Source organism: Microcaecilia unicolor, chromosome 6, assembly GCF_901765095.1.
Source record: "Microcaecilia unicolor chromosome 6, aMicUni1.1, whole genome shotgun sequence".
Lineage (NCBI taxonomy): Eukaryota > Metazoa > Chordata > Amphibia > Gymnophiona > Siphonopidae > Microcaecilia > Microcaecilia unicolor.
In genome coordinates, this window is record NC_044036.1 from 111312674 (window position 1) to 111331822 (window position 19149).

At 41.3% G+C, this 19149-nt stretch overlaps 1 protein-coding gene across 2 annotated transcripts in view; it reads left to right on the forward strand.

The window, feature by feature from the left end:
* Positions 1–5988: 5988 nt before the first annotated feature.
* Positions 5989–19149, forward strand: part of DPH5 (diphthamide biosynthesis 5) — a 91182-nt gene continuing 78021 nt past the window's right edge. Inside the window, exons 1-2 of one of the 2 annotated variants that reach the window (XM_030207105.1) lie at positions 5989–6283; positions 12700–12824. In XM_030207105.1, coding sequence (XP_030062965.1) covers positions 6176–6283; positions 12700–12824 — 233 coding nt within the window. In that variant the 5' untranslated portion in view covers positions 5989–6175. Of the gene's footprint in view, positions 6311–12699; positions 12825–19149 lie in introns of both variants that reach the window. The other variant, XM_030207104.1, reaches the window with a different exon arrangement.

Here is a 19149-nt window from a genome sequence, read left to right on the forward strand (position 1 = left end):
GTAGGTGCCCCCCTTCATCCCTAAGGGCTATGATAGTGGTGTACAGTTGTGGGGAGTGGGTTTTGGAGGGATTTGGGGGGGGCTCAGTACCCAAGGTAAGGGAGCTATGCACCTGGGAGCTACTTTTATTTATATTTTGTTTCTAGAAGTGCCCCCTAGGGTGCCTGGTTGGTGTCCTGGCATGTGAGGGGGGCCAGTGCACTACATGTGCTAGCTCCTCCCATGCCCAAATGTCTTGTATTTCGCCGGGTTTGAGATGGCCGGGCCCGGTTTCCATTATGGCTGAAAAACGAAGCCGGCCATCTCCTCTACACCCGGCGATCGATGGCCGGCCATCTATTTGGCCGGCGCCGTTCGATTATGCCCCTGCATGCCATACATTGTATTGTTAGTTGAATATTTTTACTACTGTAACTGCCTATTGCTCATGTTTGATCTATTCTTACTGTACACCGCCTTGAGTGAATCCCTTCAAAAAGGCGGTAAATAAATTCTAATAAATAAATAAATTAGATGGGGAATGTGAAAGGGAACGAGGAGACATCACATGTGAACAAGGCATTTAAGACCCAGCAGCTTTCAAAGGGGTACATCCTTTCTCATCTGGCCAAACACAAATCCCCAGCAGCAGTCTGACAGCACATGTAGACCCACATGAAAGGGGTGAGTGGGGACCCAGGAAGCACCACTCAGATGCCTGCATCTGCCTAGTTTGCTAGCCAACACTTTGTCCAGTCACTCTTCTAAATGAACCGGTAGTATGAAACACAGCACTAGACCAGTTCTACCCAAGAGTAATAGAGGAGGGTGACAAACAGGCTTATTTTCGAAAGAGAAGGGCGCCCATCTTTCGACACAAATCGGGAGATAGGCGTCCTTCTCCCAGGGTTGCCCAAATCAGCATATATGAAATCCGATTTTGAGTGTCCTCAACTGCTTTCCGTTGCAGGGACGACCAAAGTTCACTGGGGCATGTCGGAAGCGTAGCGAAGGCGGGACTGGGGCGTGCTTAACATATGGGCGTCCTTGGCCGATAATGGAAAAAAGAAGGGCGTCCCTGACGAACACTTGGCCAACTTTACTTGGTCCTTTATTTTTTTCGACCAAGCCAAAAAAATGTGCACTAAATTACCAGATGACCACCGGTGGGAATCGGGGATGACCTCCCCTTACTCCCCCAGTGGTCACTAACCCCCTCCCACCCTAAAAAAACATTTTTTTAATAATTTTTCCAGCCTCTATGCCAGCCTCAAATATCATACCCAGCTCCATGACAGCAGAATGCAGGTCCCTGGAGCAGTTTTAGTGGGTACTGCAGTGCACTTCAGGCAGGCGGACCCAAGCCCATCCCCCCCGACCTGTTATACTTGTGGTGGTAAATGTGAGCCCTCCAAAACCCACCACAAACCCACTGTACCCACATCTAGGTGCCCCCTTCATCCCTAAGGGCTATGGTAGTGGTGTACAGATGTGGGGAGTGGGATTTTTTTTGGGGGTTTGGGGATCTCAGCACACAAAGTAAGGGAGCTATGCACCTGGGAGCTTTTTCTGAAGTCCACTGCAGTGCCCCCTAGGGTGCCTGGTTGGTATCCTGGCATGTTAGGGGGACCAGTGCACTATGAATGCAGGCTCCTCCCACGACCAAATGGCTTGGATTTGGTCATTTCTGAGATGGACGTCCTCGGTTTCCATTATTGCCGAAAATCAGGGACGACCATCTCTAGGGACGTCCATCTCTAAGGTCGACCTAAATGTTGAGATTTGGGCGTCCCTGACCACATTATCGAAACGAAAGATGGATGCCCATCTTGTTTCGATAATAACGGGTTTCCCCACCCCTTCGCGGGGATGTCCTGCGAGGACGTCCTCAGGAAAACTTGGGCGCCCCATTCGATTATGTCCCTCAAAGTTTGAGTGGGAAAAAGGCCACCAACCTGCTGGGCAAACATGCAATATGTCATAAAACCTATCCTGGAAGGGGGAAGGAGCTGTCAGTACTCTAGAGGCAGGGTAGAATAGATGAAGGGGAAGCACATCTCAAAGGAACAACTGGTGCATTTTCCATGTAGGGCATGACTACAACCTCCCATCTCACACCAAAATACCCTCTGCCCTCACCATCACGTAAATAGTGTACACAGAGTTGACAAAAGCACAACACACTGAGGGAGATGGTCCATGTTAATGCCCATGGCTAGGCTAGCAGAGCCATCCCTGTCTGACATATGCACTAATGAACCCTCAGAAAACAGCATTAGGCAATGAAGCCTATACACATTATGGTGAGATACACTCCCTGTCAATCCACAGATTTTACAGTGAGCCCAGCCAGGTAGCTTAAAGGAATCTCTGTGTGACAATAGTGTTGTCATGTGTCTTATGTGTAATGCTCGTTTATAAATGTTATATGGGACTTATATATGGACAAGAAAAATATATCGGTCAATAAATATCATCTAGGGCTGATTGGTTTAAAGGGCCAGTATAAAAGTCAAGACAAATTATCCTTCTGTAAGCCCCTTTGAGAAGGATGAGGGGCTCACTTGGGTATTTCTAAGTGTTTTTTTCTGTGGTCATCGCTGAGCAAATCTGAAAATGTGCCATAAAATAAAACAATTTTGGAAAAGCATCCACTTACAGTGAAACAATGACATGTTTCCCCTCTTCAATTCACAACCAGGCATAACTGTCTTGGAGACTCAGCTGAAATAGCCATGGTCAAGTATTCTGTGGGTAATAATCAATGGTGTATGCATCTGTGTGGGAATCAATGATATCTCAATGGGCAGGGTTTAGCCGTTTATTTCTGGGGATATCAGAAGATGAGGGATATATGTGTGTAGATTTCTACTTCCTTTGTACTTCCCCCATCCTCTTGCACAAAACCTCCCTAGAGCAGATGCACAGCAATACCCGTTAAATATGGGTGCCACAGGAAAATTTACCAGGTTTCAAACAGTGACCAAAGCACAAAGGGCCTTGCGTGCAAATGAGATGCACAAATTCCATTTTGAGCATCGGTCACTGCGACTCGGAGCTGTCAAATGTATTTTACTACTTGCCACAGACAGCCCAATGAATTTTTTGAGTTGTGCAGGGGCGAAGGGGTCAAGAGGGTGTCCACCGGAGTCCAGCGGAAACCCCCTTTGGGCCCCACACAACTCAGAAACTCCTTGGTGGTCTAGTGATCCCCTCGCCTCTTCCACTAAATCACCAGTGGACCCGACACCACCCCCCCTGCAAAGATCTACCCCAGTGAACTAGTGCTGCCCACATCCCCTCCTCCCCACACATTACAAAGTTGGAGGCAGGAGCAACATCTTGTCCCTCCTGCCTCTGGACCCGACCAGAACAAAATGGCAGCGCCTAGCCCCTGTCACTGCATTCTGGGATGCACTGGGTGGAGCTAAGCACCATATAAGGAGGTTTTTTCAGCTAAGATTATTTATTATTTCATTTAAAAAAAATTTTTAAACTGCTCTATCTAATTGCCCTAGGTGGTGTACAACACAGGAAAAATCTGATTGCCATAAATAAATGATTTTATCTAATGCCTCAGCAGCAAAATGTTGTGTTAAAATCTTGAGTAAATCATCATTGTGCTCACTTAGTGGATTAATTTCCATCCCCATATCCAGTTATCAAATATTTCATCAATAAACAGTATATAAATCACAGCAAATAAATTATACCAGCCACCCAAAATGAGGTAAGAATAGCTGGCAAATTTTTATCAATTTTATGGGGCTGGAGGAGTGGCCTAGTGGTTAGGGCGGTGGACTTTGGCCCTGGGGAACTGAGGAACTGAGTTCAAGTCCCACCTCAGGTACAGGCAGCTCCCTGTGACTCTGGGCAAGTCACTTAACCCTCCATTGCACCATGTAAGCCACATTGAGCCTGCCATGAGTGGGAAAGCACAAGGTACAAATGTAACAAAAAAAAATGTATGCAGACTTTATTGTTGAAATTTGTCCTTACCAAAATCTGCATTGGTTATAAAAAGACATTCTCTTAAGAAACTTGCATCATACAATTTTTTTACTAGTCTTTACAATATAAAACCATATAGAAAGCTGAAGGCAGATAAAGACCATATGACCTATCCAGTCTGCGTATCTATATCTACTATTCCTTCTTCTTCGTTAAGAGATCCTATGTACTTGTCCCAAGCTTGCTTGAATTCAGAAGCAGTCTTTGTTTCCATTGGGAAGCCACAAATTCACCACCATGAAGGTCACTCCTGAGTCTGTCCCTTTCACCTCTCTCATATGCCTCCATATTCCAGAGCTTCCTTTCAACTGAAAAATATTCACCTCCTGTGCATTTATACCACAGAGGTTTTAAATATCTTTGTCATATCTCCTCTCTCCTGCCTTTGTTCCAAAGTATACATATTGAGATCTCAGCCTGCCCCCATATACTTTATAATGAAGACTACTGACCACTTTAATAGCCATCCTCTGGACTGACTCCATCTTGTTTATATTTTTTTGAAGGTGCGGTCTCCATAGTTGTACACCATACTCCAAATGAGATCTCACCAGACACTTGTACAGAGGCATTACAATCTTTCTCCTGCTGGCCATTCCTCTCCCTATATACCCAAGCATCCTTTTTTTCAGTTACCTTTTCTACCTGTTTGGCCACCTTAAGATCATCATATACAATCACACCCAAATCCCGCTCCTCTTTCATGCACAAAAGTACTTCACCTCCTAAACTGTACCATTCCCTTGGGCTTTGCAGCCAAATCTGAAACCGAAATTTGGTCGGCCTCTAATCGTATCATGGCCCAAGAATGGGTTAGTGATGAATCCTTCGAGCAGGAAAGGAACTAGCTTTCAGATTTGGAAATTAAAGGGTCCCTTTACTAAAGCTTAGCACACGCTAACAGAATTGGCATGTGTGAAATGCTAAGAAGCCCACAGGTATAAAATGAGCTTCTTAGCATTTAGTAAAAGGTCTTGCTTGGGAGCCCTATCTCCACAAACATTGCTGAACCTCAATAAACAATTTACCTTTATCCTGAGTTCCTTTACTGAAATCAGGATATTCCATAAGCAGTGGTTGCCTAATATAAGAAGCACTCAATCTATGCAGTACTTCCTTAGACAACTCACAGGCCTGCAGTCAACCATCCTGATTCTTAAAGTCCTTATCAGGATCTATTAATTTCAGGGAAGCCCAGTCCTCCCCATGAGGTAAGTAGAAGAAAGAGTTCACCATACACAAGAAGATAGTAAAAACTTCTTCTATAGAAACAAAGTTAAAACAGGCTTGGGTTGCAGATCAAACTGCACTGGAGGGAATATCACAACAGCAGTTACATTGGCATTTGCAGCAGTTTTCTATACTCAATAGCCCACCCCCACACTAAAAATCCTATCTTGATGTTTTGAGACATTCTCTCCAGCTGGTCACATTTCCTGTGAAACAGGAGATTGGAGAAAGGGTCCTATAAAAATTTTTTTTCACCCAAATACTTAAAGCACAGCAAAACTCTTTCTCCTGTGTGTATTTTGAAATATATCCACCCAGATGGAAGAGCTACACCATAACTCAAATAGTCTCCCAAGCATATCAACAGCATACACAGCCTGTAGCAATCATAATACCAAATGTTATGATTTCTAACAAATTATTACTCTACCTATGAAAAGTTATTCCATTATTGTACTTCCTCTGTGTATAACTGTATGCTGCACAAGCTGGCATGTTTGAAAATATAAGTGAGATTAAATAAAAATGCTACCAACAGTAAAGAACGACAACCTGAATGCAGTAGCTCATAGCTTGCTTGTTTGCTTTGTTTTGAGTGTACGCAGAATGACGGCTGTGTTGGGGAAGGGGAAACATAGAGTAACCTAAGTGGCTTCAACGTTTTGACGTCATGATGTCTCCTGTTCCTGTACTGCATTCACCACAAGTTCTGCGCCTTTTATTGCATGACTGCACAGAGCATGCGTAGTAGATCCGGAAGGAAGCAGCGGCGCTGCGGCAGTGAATGATGTGATCTTACGATTTTCAAGGCATGATTGAAGAGAGCATCAGGAAAGTTGATCGTGCAAGGTCCCGGGTGGCAAACCCCCATTTCTATTCTTGTCACTTAAAAGCTCCACTAATTAGGTTTTCTCTTTAGGATCCTGTTACTTTATATTAAAACTATATGTAAAAAATGTTTTATTTAATAGGATTAGGGTTAGGAGATGCCAAGGATATTACAGTCAAAGGACTGGAGATTGTAAGGCAATGCAGTCGAGTGTACCTGGAAGCATATACCTCGGTACTTACTGTAGGAAAGGACGCTCTGGTGGGTTTATATTTTCTTAAGGGGAGTGTTTTCGTTGTCATAAATAATAAAACGTGTGATTTAAACCACTGATTAGTTTGCACACAGATCATTAAACTAGGGAAAAAAAGTGGCGAATGCAGTAGGAAATAGTTATTTCAGGGACCAGCAGAAGGTCGGCTTTCAAGTGAAAATTAGTATTGTTATTGATGGAAGAGTTAAACTAAGTCGAATTGATAGAGAATTAAATTATACCCGTTCCTCCCAAAATAACACATGGCTTTTCAGAGCTTGATACTATGTTGGCATGGCCAAAGGGCAGAAATGACTTTGTTTGTTTTTGCTTATTAATCGTTATATCTTTTTTATTTTTTTGGCTAACAATACATTTTGGGGATATTTTTCTGTGATGACATGTAAAACAGCATCTTTTACACTTACCAGATTGCCCAGTGGTATACATAAAAAGTAAGTACTCAAAAAAACAAAACACACACACATTATTCTGATATTCATCATATTTTGATCTTACTTAAAAACAGAGGAAAAAGACCTCAGAAACCATGATCGACAGACTATAAATATGTCTGTCCTTTAATGTTCCAATTTTCATTTTTCTTATTGTGATGCAAAGTGCAAAAGCATGATATAAAATTTAAAATCACTATTAGAGCTGAGCACACAATGAAAATGTAATTCTCTTTCACTCACTTTCCTATGGAATTAGGCAAAAAAAAAGGTTGCATTTATCTTTTAATAACCCAAAGGGGCCACTGTTTCACCCTTATAATTGACTTTTTCAGGGTTTTATTACTGTTCTATGTAATTCCAGCTCAGTGTTGCAACAGAGAGCCATATTCTATCTCATATTCTCTCATGATGTATGGTACAAATCTGCAACATAAAATATCAAGTTAGAAATTTACTACAAATTGCAAACCTTATTCATATTCAACTCGCTGGTGCTTTTCACAAAGCTGCCTTTAGATAGAAGCACATGGACTGCTAAAATGGTGCTGCTACTTAAATGAAAGGCCAGCACATGCTCACAAGTGCTATGTGTAATTTCCTGTTCCTTTATAAAATAGGTACAACTTAATATATTTTTGTGCCTTAACAGCCTAGATGCTGCCTTGTAAGATTACACTTTTGACTAGCTTTTGGGAGCATCATAGCTGTCTGTTTTCCAGGCTGAAGAGCCCTAATGTGCATAGTCTTTCCTCACAGAGCAGTTCCTTCCTCTCTATCATTTTGGTTGTCCTCCTCTGTACCCTTTCTAGTTACACTGTAGCTACCAGAATTGTTATGTGTAAATTAGAGGGTAATTCTACAGTTGGGTGCCTGGTAGGGGCCTGTTCTGTAAAGGAACATAGGCACCTTTCTTCTACAGAATATTAGCGTAACTGCTTAAATATGCTCGTAAAAGTTAGGCGCCAGCACTTATGCCAGCCATAGAGTGGTGTAACTCTATCCCTTGGATTCTATATATGGCACCCAAATTTGTGTGTCCAAATTAATTGAGTGACAAGCCCTTAATTACTAACAAAGAACCAATTATTGAATTTAATTGGAATCACTTAGCAGTTGTGCACGCTTCTGGCTGTGCTCTATTCTATAAGGCATGGTGCTTAACTTACTAGGGTGTAACTCAAAAAGGGGTCTGGCCATGGGTGTATCCAGGTCTTTTGAAGTTGCATGTGTACTTACAGCATACTGCCTCACTTCGCCTAACTTGGATGCCAGCATTTACACCAGGTCTCAGCAGATGTAAGTCTGGTGCCTTCAGTTAGGTGTGGGAGTTGGAGCTAAACACTAGGAATGGAGGACTAGCCTGGTGGCTAGTGTAGCGGCATAAACTCCTTGTGACTTTGGGCAAGTGACTTAACCCTCCATTGCCCAAGATACGAAAATAAGTGCCTGTATATAAAATGTAAATTGCTTTGATTGTAACCACATAAAGGTGGTATATCAAATCCCATAGCTTTTCCCTTTCCCTATTCTATAAGGATCCCTTAAGGCAGTGTTTTCCCAAGTCCAATCCTGAAGTACCTCTTGCCAGTCAGGTTTTTAAGATATCCACAATGAATATGCATGCACTTGATTTGCTTACATTGCCTCCATTATATGCAAATCAAGTTGATGCATATTCATTGTGGATATCCTGAAAATCTGACTGCAAGGTATACTCCAGGACCAGAGTTGGAAAACACTGTCTTTAGGTACCACTGCACATCACTGCCACAAACCAGCAGTCTTCCTTTCGGAAACATGGTGTGGTGAAGCAAAGCAGTAATGACCTCTTTGTTTCATATATCATGGCATGGGTCACTGCTAGAGAATGACACGTGGCCAAAGTGTGTCCACATCCCCACCCCATCCCTGCAAATTCGAACTCCACTGCACTAATTCTGTTATTTTTGATAAGGCAAATGCTTTTTGTACAAATGAGATTTTGTACTGTTGTGGGGTGAGGTCGGAGACACACTTTGTCCCTGTGTCATTCTGTAGTCATCACCTCTCTTATACTGCTCACCCAGCCTTCACCCAGTCTCTCAGATATATATACTACCTACCCATCCCCCCCAGCCTTGACCCCCTCTCTCATCATATACCACCTTCCCAGCCTCCTCGACACTGGAGAACCACCGTTGTAGTGGAAGGTAGCCTAGCATTTAAGGACTCCCAAGACAAGATGGTAGAGATTCTCCTTAAGCAGGCATTTAATTCTTTGACACTAGGGGTCCAAGTGGTAGTCTGTGGTTACATGGCGAGGGCCTTGCTTCACTGGATCCAGAGTTGCTGCTCATATGGACAACATGGTCTGGATCAGCTGTTGATGGCCTTGGTAGTGGTGGCTCATAGGTTCAGTTGGTCAGCTGATTTAGCCTCCAAGGCATGCCTGAGTAGGTGCTCCTTCTATGGCCAGTTGCTTTTCGTAGTGGACTTGAAGAAACAGATCAAAGACCTGGGGGAAGCTAACCTTCATAGGCTCCTCAAGGTCAAAGCATAGCCTTCTGTGAGGTGGAACCAGGCTCATTCTAATGATTGGGGCCAATTCCAGTTGAACAGGCAAGGGGGGATCTGGAATTTAACTGTTGTAAAGGAGGCTGAACTAGCTCTTTCATGGGGCCTGGGATAGAGGAAGGATAATTTCCTCACGAGTCAAGGGATCCCAATGAAAAATAGCAGGCCTGGGAGTTCAGGTTGAGGACTGGGCCAGCCTTTTCCACGAGGAGTGGGCCCAGGTTACTTCAGAGGCTTAGACTAGTAGGTCTTGCAGGGGGGTATGCTTTGCAGCTAACAAAGTTTGTTTCTAGTGCTGTTATAGTGTTGCCTTGTGGACTGGCTCTGAAGAGGGAGATCATTGCTCTCGTGCTTCAGCACCTTCTCCAGTTAGCGGCCATCAAGCCAATTCCTGGAGGAATGAGGGCAGGGGTACTACTCCATCTGTTTTGTGATACCAAAAAAGAGAGAACATTTCATCCCATTCTGGACCTCAAGGGGGTCAGTGCCTCTCTTCAGATGCCCTCTATTTACATGGATAACTTGCGGTGTGTGATATCAGTCAATCCTTGGAAGCTTTCTTACCTGTCTGGTTCTTTCTGAGGCATAATTCCACATTGTAGTCACAGACAATTAGTGTCAATAGTTGCTTAAGTGGTAATTATTGGCACTGATTGGCTTGTTAACTAATTAAGTTGCACATGCAAATCCAGAATACGACAGGATTTGCGCGCGCAAATTAACTCATTCTGTGTAGAATCTGGGGATCTGTGTATAGTGTCAAAACAAGTGTTTACTCTTTCAAAAGTTGCACATTTAACTCTTCATGACATTGCTCCTATGGCAAAAAAAAAAAACCCTCCCAGAAACAATACAGAAAATGGCACGACATGAAAATTTTCTGGTGGTGCACCCCTAATATACACACAAACACATATGCACACACAAGGAATGATATTTCCCTGTTTTGTTTCATTTACTTTCTTGTTCATTCTCCTGTGAAAACTATTTCTATCAGACAGTTTTCATTATTGATTACTATGACTATTCCCAAGTAACATCTGCTGTCGAGGGTGGAGCCACGTTAAGCCAGTAACAAACTTTGCACATAGTTTGTGCCTACATGTTTAGGTGGGCACTGTGAGATGTGCTGAGGACTCAGGAGGTGAGGATTGCCAACTGTCTGGCATTTTTCGGAAGTCAGCTGAATTTTATATTAATGTGCAGAATGTAGAAATATAATTAACGTGGACATTTTCTGAGTTTAAAACTTCCATCTGAATTATGTAGTTGCATCCCACCATCACCGGGAAGTGCGTGAACAGTGCGGAAAAATCTGAACACTAATGTCATGCAAATTATATGCACGCTATTAGCGTTGAGCATTGGAAACTTAAGGGAGAGGAACGTACTTGGTGCATGTGCACAAGAGCTGTGTGGTAAGTATAGCTCTTGTGCACATGCCCACTCAAACTGGGGAGCAGGTAGCCCATGCTGAGCTTGAGTGGCTGGTTCGAGTGCGTATTTGTTTTGGATGATACACAGCTCTAAAAAGAATCAACCCAAAGCTGTGTAGGAAGCAAAGTATTAAATTAACACAAAAAGACCAAAACAATGAAAAGAACATAATCTTAATAAATAAACACAAGCACAGGCTGTCCTTACAATAACACACCTGGCATAGCAAGAACCAGGCTTTCACTCTAGTTTTTTCCAAACAAGGAGACATCCACTCTTCAAATAACCAAATGACAGCTCCAAGCTGGCGTTAAGTTTCCAGCGTTAGGGCATTGTTTTTCTGTGCACTGTTTCTCTGAACATGTGAGGAAATAGATGCAAATGAGGTCATTAACTATCTAACTATATTTTAATGCTATTTGCAGCCATCTCTGGCTTGCACACTATTCCCTGTGCTAGTGCCCTCTGATCATGCTGAGCACACTAACGCCAGCGCTAGATTTTAAACATTTGGCCTGTAAGTGAGTCTTCCCTGCTTGCACTGATTGTAACTAGCAGCGGAGACTATAAGTAGGATCCAGGCAATGGGGGCAGAGAGGCAGCTCTTTTTGGGATTGTTTGGTTTTTCCATTGTTGGAAGGCAGCTCTTAGTCACAGAAAGGGAGGAGGTGATCTGGAAATAGTTTATGTGCTATAGAAGTGAAGTTCAGCGCCTGGTGGGATATAAATGAACCCTCTCCGAAAACAAGGCTATAATACATTTATATCAGAGAAGCAGTTTGATTCACTGTAACATTCTGGTTAGTGAATTACACCTTTCAAGCTGCCTTCCCCTCTCATTTCCTCTTTTGATCATAGACACATAGTAGGCACATACACACTCAAATATACTCCCTGTCTCCCCACACATCCAAGCATGGACATATACCCATCAATCCCTCTATAACATATGCATGAATTTGCATGCAGAGGGGTTGGAAAGAATTCTATGAGCCATGTTCCACATGCTTTCCACATTTCTTTGTTCTAAGTTTAGTTATGAGCGTTGACATTAACATACGGGCAAGTTCCATGCACCATTCCTTATGCTGGTGATATTACTAAAAAGGCTCAGGTTTTCTGCCTCTGTATGCTGGTATGGTAGAAACATAGAAAAATGAAGGCAGATAAAGACCATATGGTGATCCATGCCATCTACTATCCCTTCCTCTCCCTTAAAGATCCTATGTACTTGTACTTATATAAAAATCATCATAGGCATATTATTTTTCAATGTACACATACTTCCACAATGCTCATGTTAGGAATTTTTCTTAAGGAAATATTTTTTAAGAATGCTGCTTGTGTCAGTGGTTATTGCCAAAAAGAAACGTCTTTGCTCATTATCTCAACACCTGTTGGTTATTCCATCCTTCCAAGACATTATACATGAACATACTTGGAAATCAATTTTCTCCGTTCAAGGCCCAGAACACTGGAATAAATTACCTCACTCACTTTGCCACCAAATCTCCCTTCAACAATTCAAAACTGAACTTTTTTTGTGGACGCATTCTCCTAATTTTTTTTTACTTTATTTTCTGGGTTTTTTTTTTTTAAATATAGTTAGCCCCCTGCCCTCTCCCCAGTGACCGTGGAGAGAGACCATGCGTGACTCCCCTTCCCCCTCCTTTTTCCTATATACTTTGTAGTTCTACCTCCTTCCCTTTGTCTTTCATGTATTGTTTCATATATGTATGTTAAGTCTCTAAAATGTAACTTTTAGTATGTAAACCGCCTAGACAGCTACCCTGATAGGTGGATTAGTAAATCCTAAATAAAACTTGAATTTAGCCCTAGTAGATATAATCCATCTTTTTGGAATAGTTTGACTGGTCTAGCGGGACTCCAGAAAAGGAAATTGGCATGTAAGAACACATTTCATTATTTTCTTCTATTTTTGTGTGCAGGAGGAATTTTATGGCACCAAATTGACTCTCGCTGACCGAGAAACAGTAGAACAAGAAGCTGATGAGATTTTGAAGGATGCTGATATTACAGATGTTGCATTCCTTGTTGTTGGTGATCCATTTGGGTAAGAGTGTGCAACACATTTCCAGTTTTCATTCCATTTGTGTTGTTGTGCTGCAAGATAAAAAGTATTTGTTTTCACAGAAACCAGAATGTTTAATGATTTCCTCTTTATTAATACCTTCAAGATGTCTCATATTAGCGGTTTTTGCGTGTTCTTGGGAAATATATAGTTTACACTGGAGTTCTGATTTCTGTGTTTGAGAGTGATTTGTGATGAGCAGTAGTGATCATACATTTCAGATAGTAGAGTAGATATTTGAGTAACCAATTAAGGGGTCCTTTTATTAAGCTTCCCGCATACGATCCCAATCTGTGCACACAAACCACGTGCTAAAAATGTATATTCTATAGAGGGGATATGTCGGTGGGCAGAGAATGGGTATTTCTGTACTAGTCAGTTACTGTGTGCTACAAAATGGATGGCGGTAAGGGCTCATGTAGTCATTGATTTTAATGGCTTCGCTTTAATGGTGACAGTACATGGCCATTAATACAAAAAAATAGAAAATCAGCCATTTTACTGCTGGAGAGACTAAATGAATTCTTTGCTTCAGTCTTCACCAAGGAAGATGTGGGGAAAATGCCAAAAATGGTATTCAGTGCTGATGAGTCAGAGAAACTGAAACAAATCTCTGTAAACCTGGAAGATGTTAATGGGGCACACTGACAAATTAAAGAGTAGCAAATCACCTGGACCGAATGGTATATATCCCAGAACTGATAGAACTGAAAAATGCACTTGCAGAGCTATTGTTAGTAATATCTAATTTAGCTTTAAAATCAAACATGGTACCAGAAGATTGGAGGGTGGCCAATGTAAAGCCAATTTTTAAAAAGGATTGCAGAGGTGATCCAGAAAATTATAGACCAGTAAACTTGACATCAGTGCTAGGCAAAATGATATAGACTATTATAAAGAACAAAATTACTGAGGAAAGAGGAACCAAAACTATAGTTATGTGATGCAAGGTTCCACACTAGGTGTAACCACCCAGAAAAAGGATCTAGTTGTCATTGTTTGATACATTGAAACCCTGTGCTCAGTCCTGTTTTTATATGGTCATCCCATTTTGGAATTCTTTACCTACTGTAATATACCTCAAACTCTCCTATTTCACTTTTAGAAAAGTTGAAAACATTCCTATTTGCTGTCTTACTTGAAACCGACAAATTTTTCTGATAGCTAATATGGGATGGCTCATGTAAAACGGTTATAATTCTATGGAAAATGTTGTATTTGCTGCTGTAATTCCAAGGAAAGTGTTTATTGATTTACTGTAAACCGTGGTGAACCCTTTTAGGGGATACAGTGGTATATAAACATCAAATAGATATTGAAATAAGTTTACAAGCTGCCTTCAAGGGTCAAAGGTCACCTTCTAAAAAAATGACAGCAGTGCAGTTGGAAGACTCCTGCTCAGCTTAGAGGGAACATTGGTACCAACTCTGAGTATCAGCTGGCACCCGCATAATGTCCAGATCTGTTGGACTGATGTAGTGGAATGGTAAGGATGGTGAAATTTTTTCTTACCTGTTAATTTCCTTTCCTTGAGTCCTGCTAGACTAGTCTAGGACCCATCCTGGAAGATTGAGAGAATCTATAGGTTCCTGTGTCCTAGCTCTGCCACCTGTCTGTATATAGTCAGCTTTGCAAAGGTAACCCTATGGGGCCTCCATTCTGAGTTCAGATTTGTTCTCTTGTTTTTTTTCTTGTTTTGGTCTCTGTTGAGAACATAAGAGTAGCCATACTGGCTCAGACCAATAGTCCATCTAGCCCAGTATCCTGTTTCCAACAGGTCACAAGTACCTAGCAGAAACCTAAATTGTGGCAACATTTCATGCTAGTCAATAAAAACAGTTTATTGCAGATAGTTCTGGATTAAGCAGTTGATTCTAGACTTGACACAACTGTGTTTCGGCCGGATAGGCCTGCATCAGGAGTCTCATACATCAAATAGGGTCATCCACTTATTATATTTTTCTCTAATAAATCCCAGAAACTTTCCTTGTTATTTTGAAAAGATGTTTTCAAGGAAGATGCTCATGAACGGCACTCAACACTTCGAGCGCCGTTCATGACTAAGGGATTTCATTTGGGGATAGAACTTGGGAGAAAGTTGTTCACTGATCTGGGCTGTCTGTTTTTCTCTTTCTCTATGGACAAATTCTGAATGTGAGCATCTTCCTTGAAAACATCTTCTCAAAATAACAAGGAAAGTTTCTGGGATTCATTAGAAAAAAATTTAACAGGTGGGTGACTGTAGACCTTTCCTCCAGGAACTTGTCCAAACCTTTTTTAAACCCAGATATGTTAACCGCTGTTACCACATCCTCCGGCAAAGAGTTCCAGAGCTTAACTATTTGTTGAGTGAAAAAATATTTCCTCCTATTTGTTTTAAAAGTATTTCCATGTAACTTCCTTGAGTGTCCCCTAGTCTTTGTACTTTTGGAATGAGTATTTCTACTCGTTCTACACCACTCAGGATTTACACCACCTCAATCATATCTCCCCTCGTCTTTCTTTTTTCCAAGCTGAAGAGCCCTAATCTCTTTAGCCTTTCCTCATATGAGAGGAGTTCCATCCTCTTTATCATTTTGGTCGCTCTTCTTTGAACCTTTTCTAATTCCACTATATCTTTTTTGAGATATGGCAACCAGACCTGAATGCACTGTGGAGCAATACAAAGGCATTATAGTATTTTCGGTCTTTTCTTAATAATTCTTAGCATCCTGTTTGTTTTTTTTCCCCCCACTGCCGCACACTGAGCAAACGATTTCGGCATATTATCTACTATCTACAATGACACTTAGATCTTTTTCTTGAGCACTGGCCCCCAAGGTGGACCCTAGGTAATTATGATTTGGATTATTCTTTCCACCTTGCATTTGTCCAGATTAAATTTTATCTGCTATTTGTATGCCCAGTCTTCCAATTTCCTAAGGTTTTCCTGCAGTATTTCACAGTCTGCACGTGTTTTAAATAACAATTTGAATAGTTTTGTGTTGTCTGCAAATTTAATCACCTCACTTGCTGTTCCGATTTTCATGTAATTTATAAATATATGTTAAGTAGCACCGGTCCCAGTACTGATCCCTGCGGCACTCCACTGTTTTCTGTCCAGTAACCAATTCCTAATTCACACCAGAACCTTGCCTCCTATCCCATGACACTTTTTAGTTTTCTCAGGAGTCTCTCATCACTGATACACTACATCAACCAGCTCACCTTTATCCACATGTTTATTCACACCTTCAAAGAAATGAAGCAAGTTGGTAAGGAAAGACTGCCCTCAACTAAGCACATGCTGTTTCTGTCCCATTAAACCGACTCTGTCCCATTAAACCATGTTTGTCTCCGTGTTCTGTAATTTTATTTTTTATAATAGTTTCCACTATTTTGCCCAGCACTGACATCAGGCTTACTGGTCTGTAATTTCCAGGGTCACCCCTGGAACCCGTTTTAAAAATCGGCATCACGTTGGCCACTCTCCAATCTTCAGGTACTATGGATGATTTTAACGACAGGTTACATATTACTAACAGCAGATCAGCAATTTCATTCTTGAGTTCTTTGACTACCCTTGGATGTATGTCATCCGGTCCAGGTGATTTACTACTCTTTGATTTGTCAACTTGGCTCAATACATCTTCTAGGGTCACTTAGATTTCTTTCAGTTCCTCCGCATCATCATTCTTGAAAACCATTTCCAGTATTGGCACATCTTACATCTTCTGTAAAGACTGAAGCAAAGAATTCATTCAGTTTCTCCGCTATGGCCTTGTCCTCCCTGAACACCCTTTTTGCTCCTTCATGATCTAACGGGCCATTGGACTCCCTCGCAGGCTTTCTGCTTCTGATGTATCTGAAAAAGTTGTTAATGTTAGCTTTAGCCTTTGAGGCAAGTTTCTCTTCATATTCTCTTTTAGCCTTTTTTATTAATGCTTTGCATCTGACTTGCAAGTGCTTGTGTTGCTTCTTATTTTCTTCACTGTTGCTTCTTCTAATATTCGTGGCTATACCATTTGTTAAACTAATAGTGTCATCAAAATCTTCAAGTCTCTGCCTCTGTCTGCTGATAGGGGACATAACACATAGGTCTGGACTGGTCTAGTAAGACTCGAGGAAAGGGAATTACAGGTAAGAACTAATTATACAATTTTAGCCCCCACCCTCCTGCCCAAAGAAACCCAGATTTTACCCCCTTACAATATGCACGTATTCATGATTTGGACATTGTATATCATGGCTTTTTACAACTGGGATTTAGATGTGTATGTGATATACACATCTAAAATGCTGATTTGCATGTTCAAGTAACCAGTAGGGCTTCGAAAGTGACCACCATTCTATCATAAATTTTGTGCTTATGGCCAGATTCTTTAGTTTATCACACACAGTTGATGTGTAATACATCATGGAGGCAAGTCTATTTCTGGTCACTGCCACTTAGGTGCCCCAGTGTCACACAGTGAGAGCCTATTCTATAATGGTATCCAGACACCCAGATTTAATTATAGAATACTTTTGTAACCCGACATTGGCAAGCCTAACATTTATGTGCCCACATTTACACCAGTCATAGACCTGAGGGCAGATAAATACTGCAAGGGCATACATAATATACTGTATTCTGTAAGTCACATGCATATAATTGGCAACCTCGCCCATGGCTTTCCCCTGCTCCTCTCCTGTGAATGCCCCTCATGCAGGTACACTCTTTGCATTTACATGCACCCTTACAGAATAGCACTTAAGTGCCTAGCAAGCAGTAATGTGCACAAATGTACACTTACCTGTGAAAGTACTAGTATTCTGTGGGTGCCCAGTTAGGAGATATATGTGCCCAAAACAAAAAAAGGGGGGAGGGGTTAATGAAATCTGTTAGAACAAACAATTTGAGTTACAGAAGTTCAAACATGTAACTTTTCCAGACTGCTTATAGGCATTTTGATCTGACACTTTAGTCATCATTCCCCAGATAGGGTCATATTTAGGAAATTTGCTGTAAATGTTTTTATTTTTGTGAAAAAAATTTCCCCATCACTCTTCCAATCTGTCATTCAAGCCCAACACTCTTCCCCTTTTCCCATTCTGCCCATGGCCCTGTTGCTCTTTCAGGGCACTTATCTCTCTGCTTTACTTTGGTCCCACATCTTTGTGGTTTTGCAAAGACCACAGGTTTGACCACCCACATGGCACAGGATGCACGCTGGGCAATTGTCATGGAGTGCTAAGCATGTCTATCCGTAATAAGGTTTATTTTCAATGTTCCATGTTCTTTGCAATTTATTTTTCTGCTTGTCTTTCCTTGTTGAGTGCTCTTTTTTAAATGCATCTTCTTTTTATGAATCTTCAAACTAGAAATTTTAAGGATCCTGTTTACTAAGGTACGCTAGGGTTTTTAGTGTGTGCTAAAAATTAGTGTGTGCCAACAGTGTAGACACTCATAGGAATATTATGGGCATCTGCACAGCTTAGTAAACAGGGCCCTAAGATATATAAAACTGAATATCATAACACTGCCGTCTTTCCTGCCTTTCTCCTTAGCCTGCCCTTGTACAGACTAAAGTGGTAATAAACCAGTGCTGAAAGAGTCTAAAATTGCTCCAAAACACATTGAATGTTAGGGAAGAAAAAATACTAATAATTTATAGACAGTTCATTTACTAGAAGCCAGTAAATGGGAACAAGGCAAATAGAATCAATAGTACTCAAACAAATTGCTCTAGTATATTATGGGATCTGCAGACTATTTCCTCAGAGTTTGTCTTTAATTGATGTTCTTTTTCTTTCCCTTATTCTATTTTTAATAACATTTTATAAATGAAGTTTCTGTAAATGTACAGTAAAATCTTGATCTTCCTGTGTACCTTGGATTTCTAGCCAATAAGTCATTACCTAAGAGAAAATTGTGGTTTTAAGGTTTTGTTTGCTTACTAGAGAAGATTCTATGTTTGAGCTTTGTATTGTGCTCAATATGGATGGAAAAACTGAACCTTAATACTCTGCTTTTATGCCCATATCACTGTTTTTGATTGCTATCTGCATATTCTTTGATTGTAACTCCTCCAGTATCTTGAGACGTGTGGATTATTATGACTATCTCGTTACAGTTTGGTATATAAAGACCCTTATTTGGCTTTCTTATTCCCAGTGGGAGCCTTGGCCTTCTCTATCACTGGAGAGATGCCCTTCTGTGTGTACAGTCAAAATCCATCAATCTCTAATGTCACGCCAGCCGGGACACAACTCTTAGTCTTAAGCCATTCTCCCAGGACATCTATCACAGCTCTTAGGGACACCAGGACAATGATGTCCTGCCGAA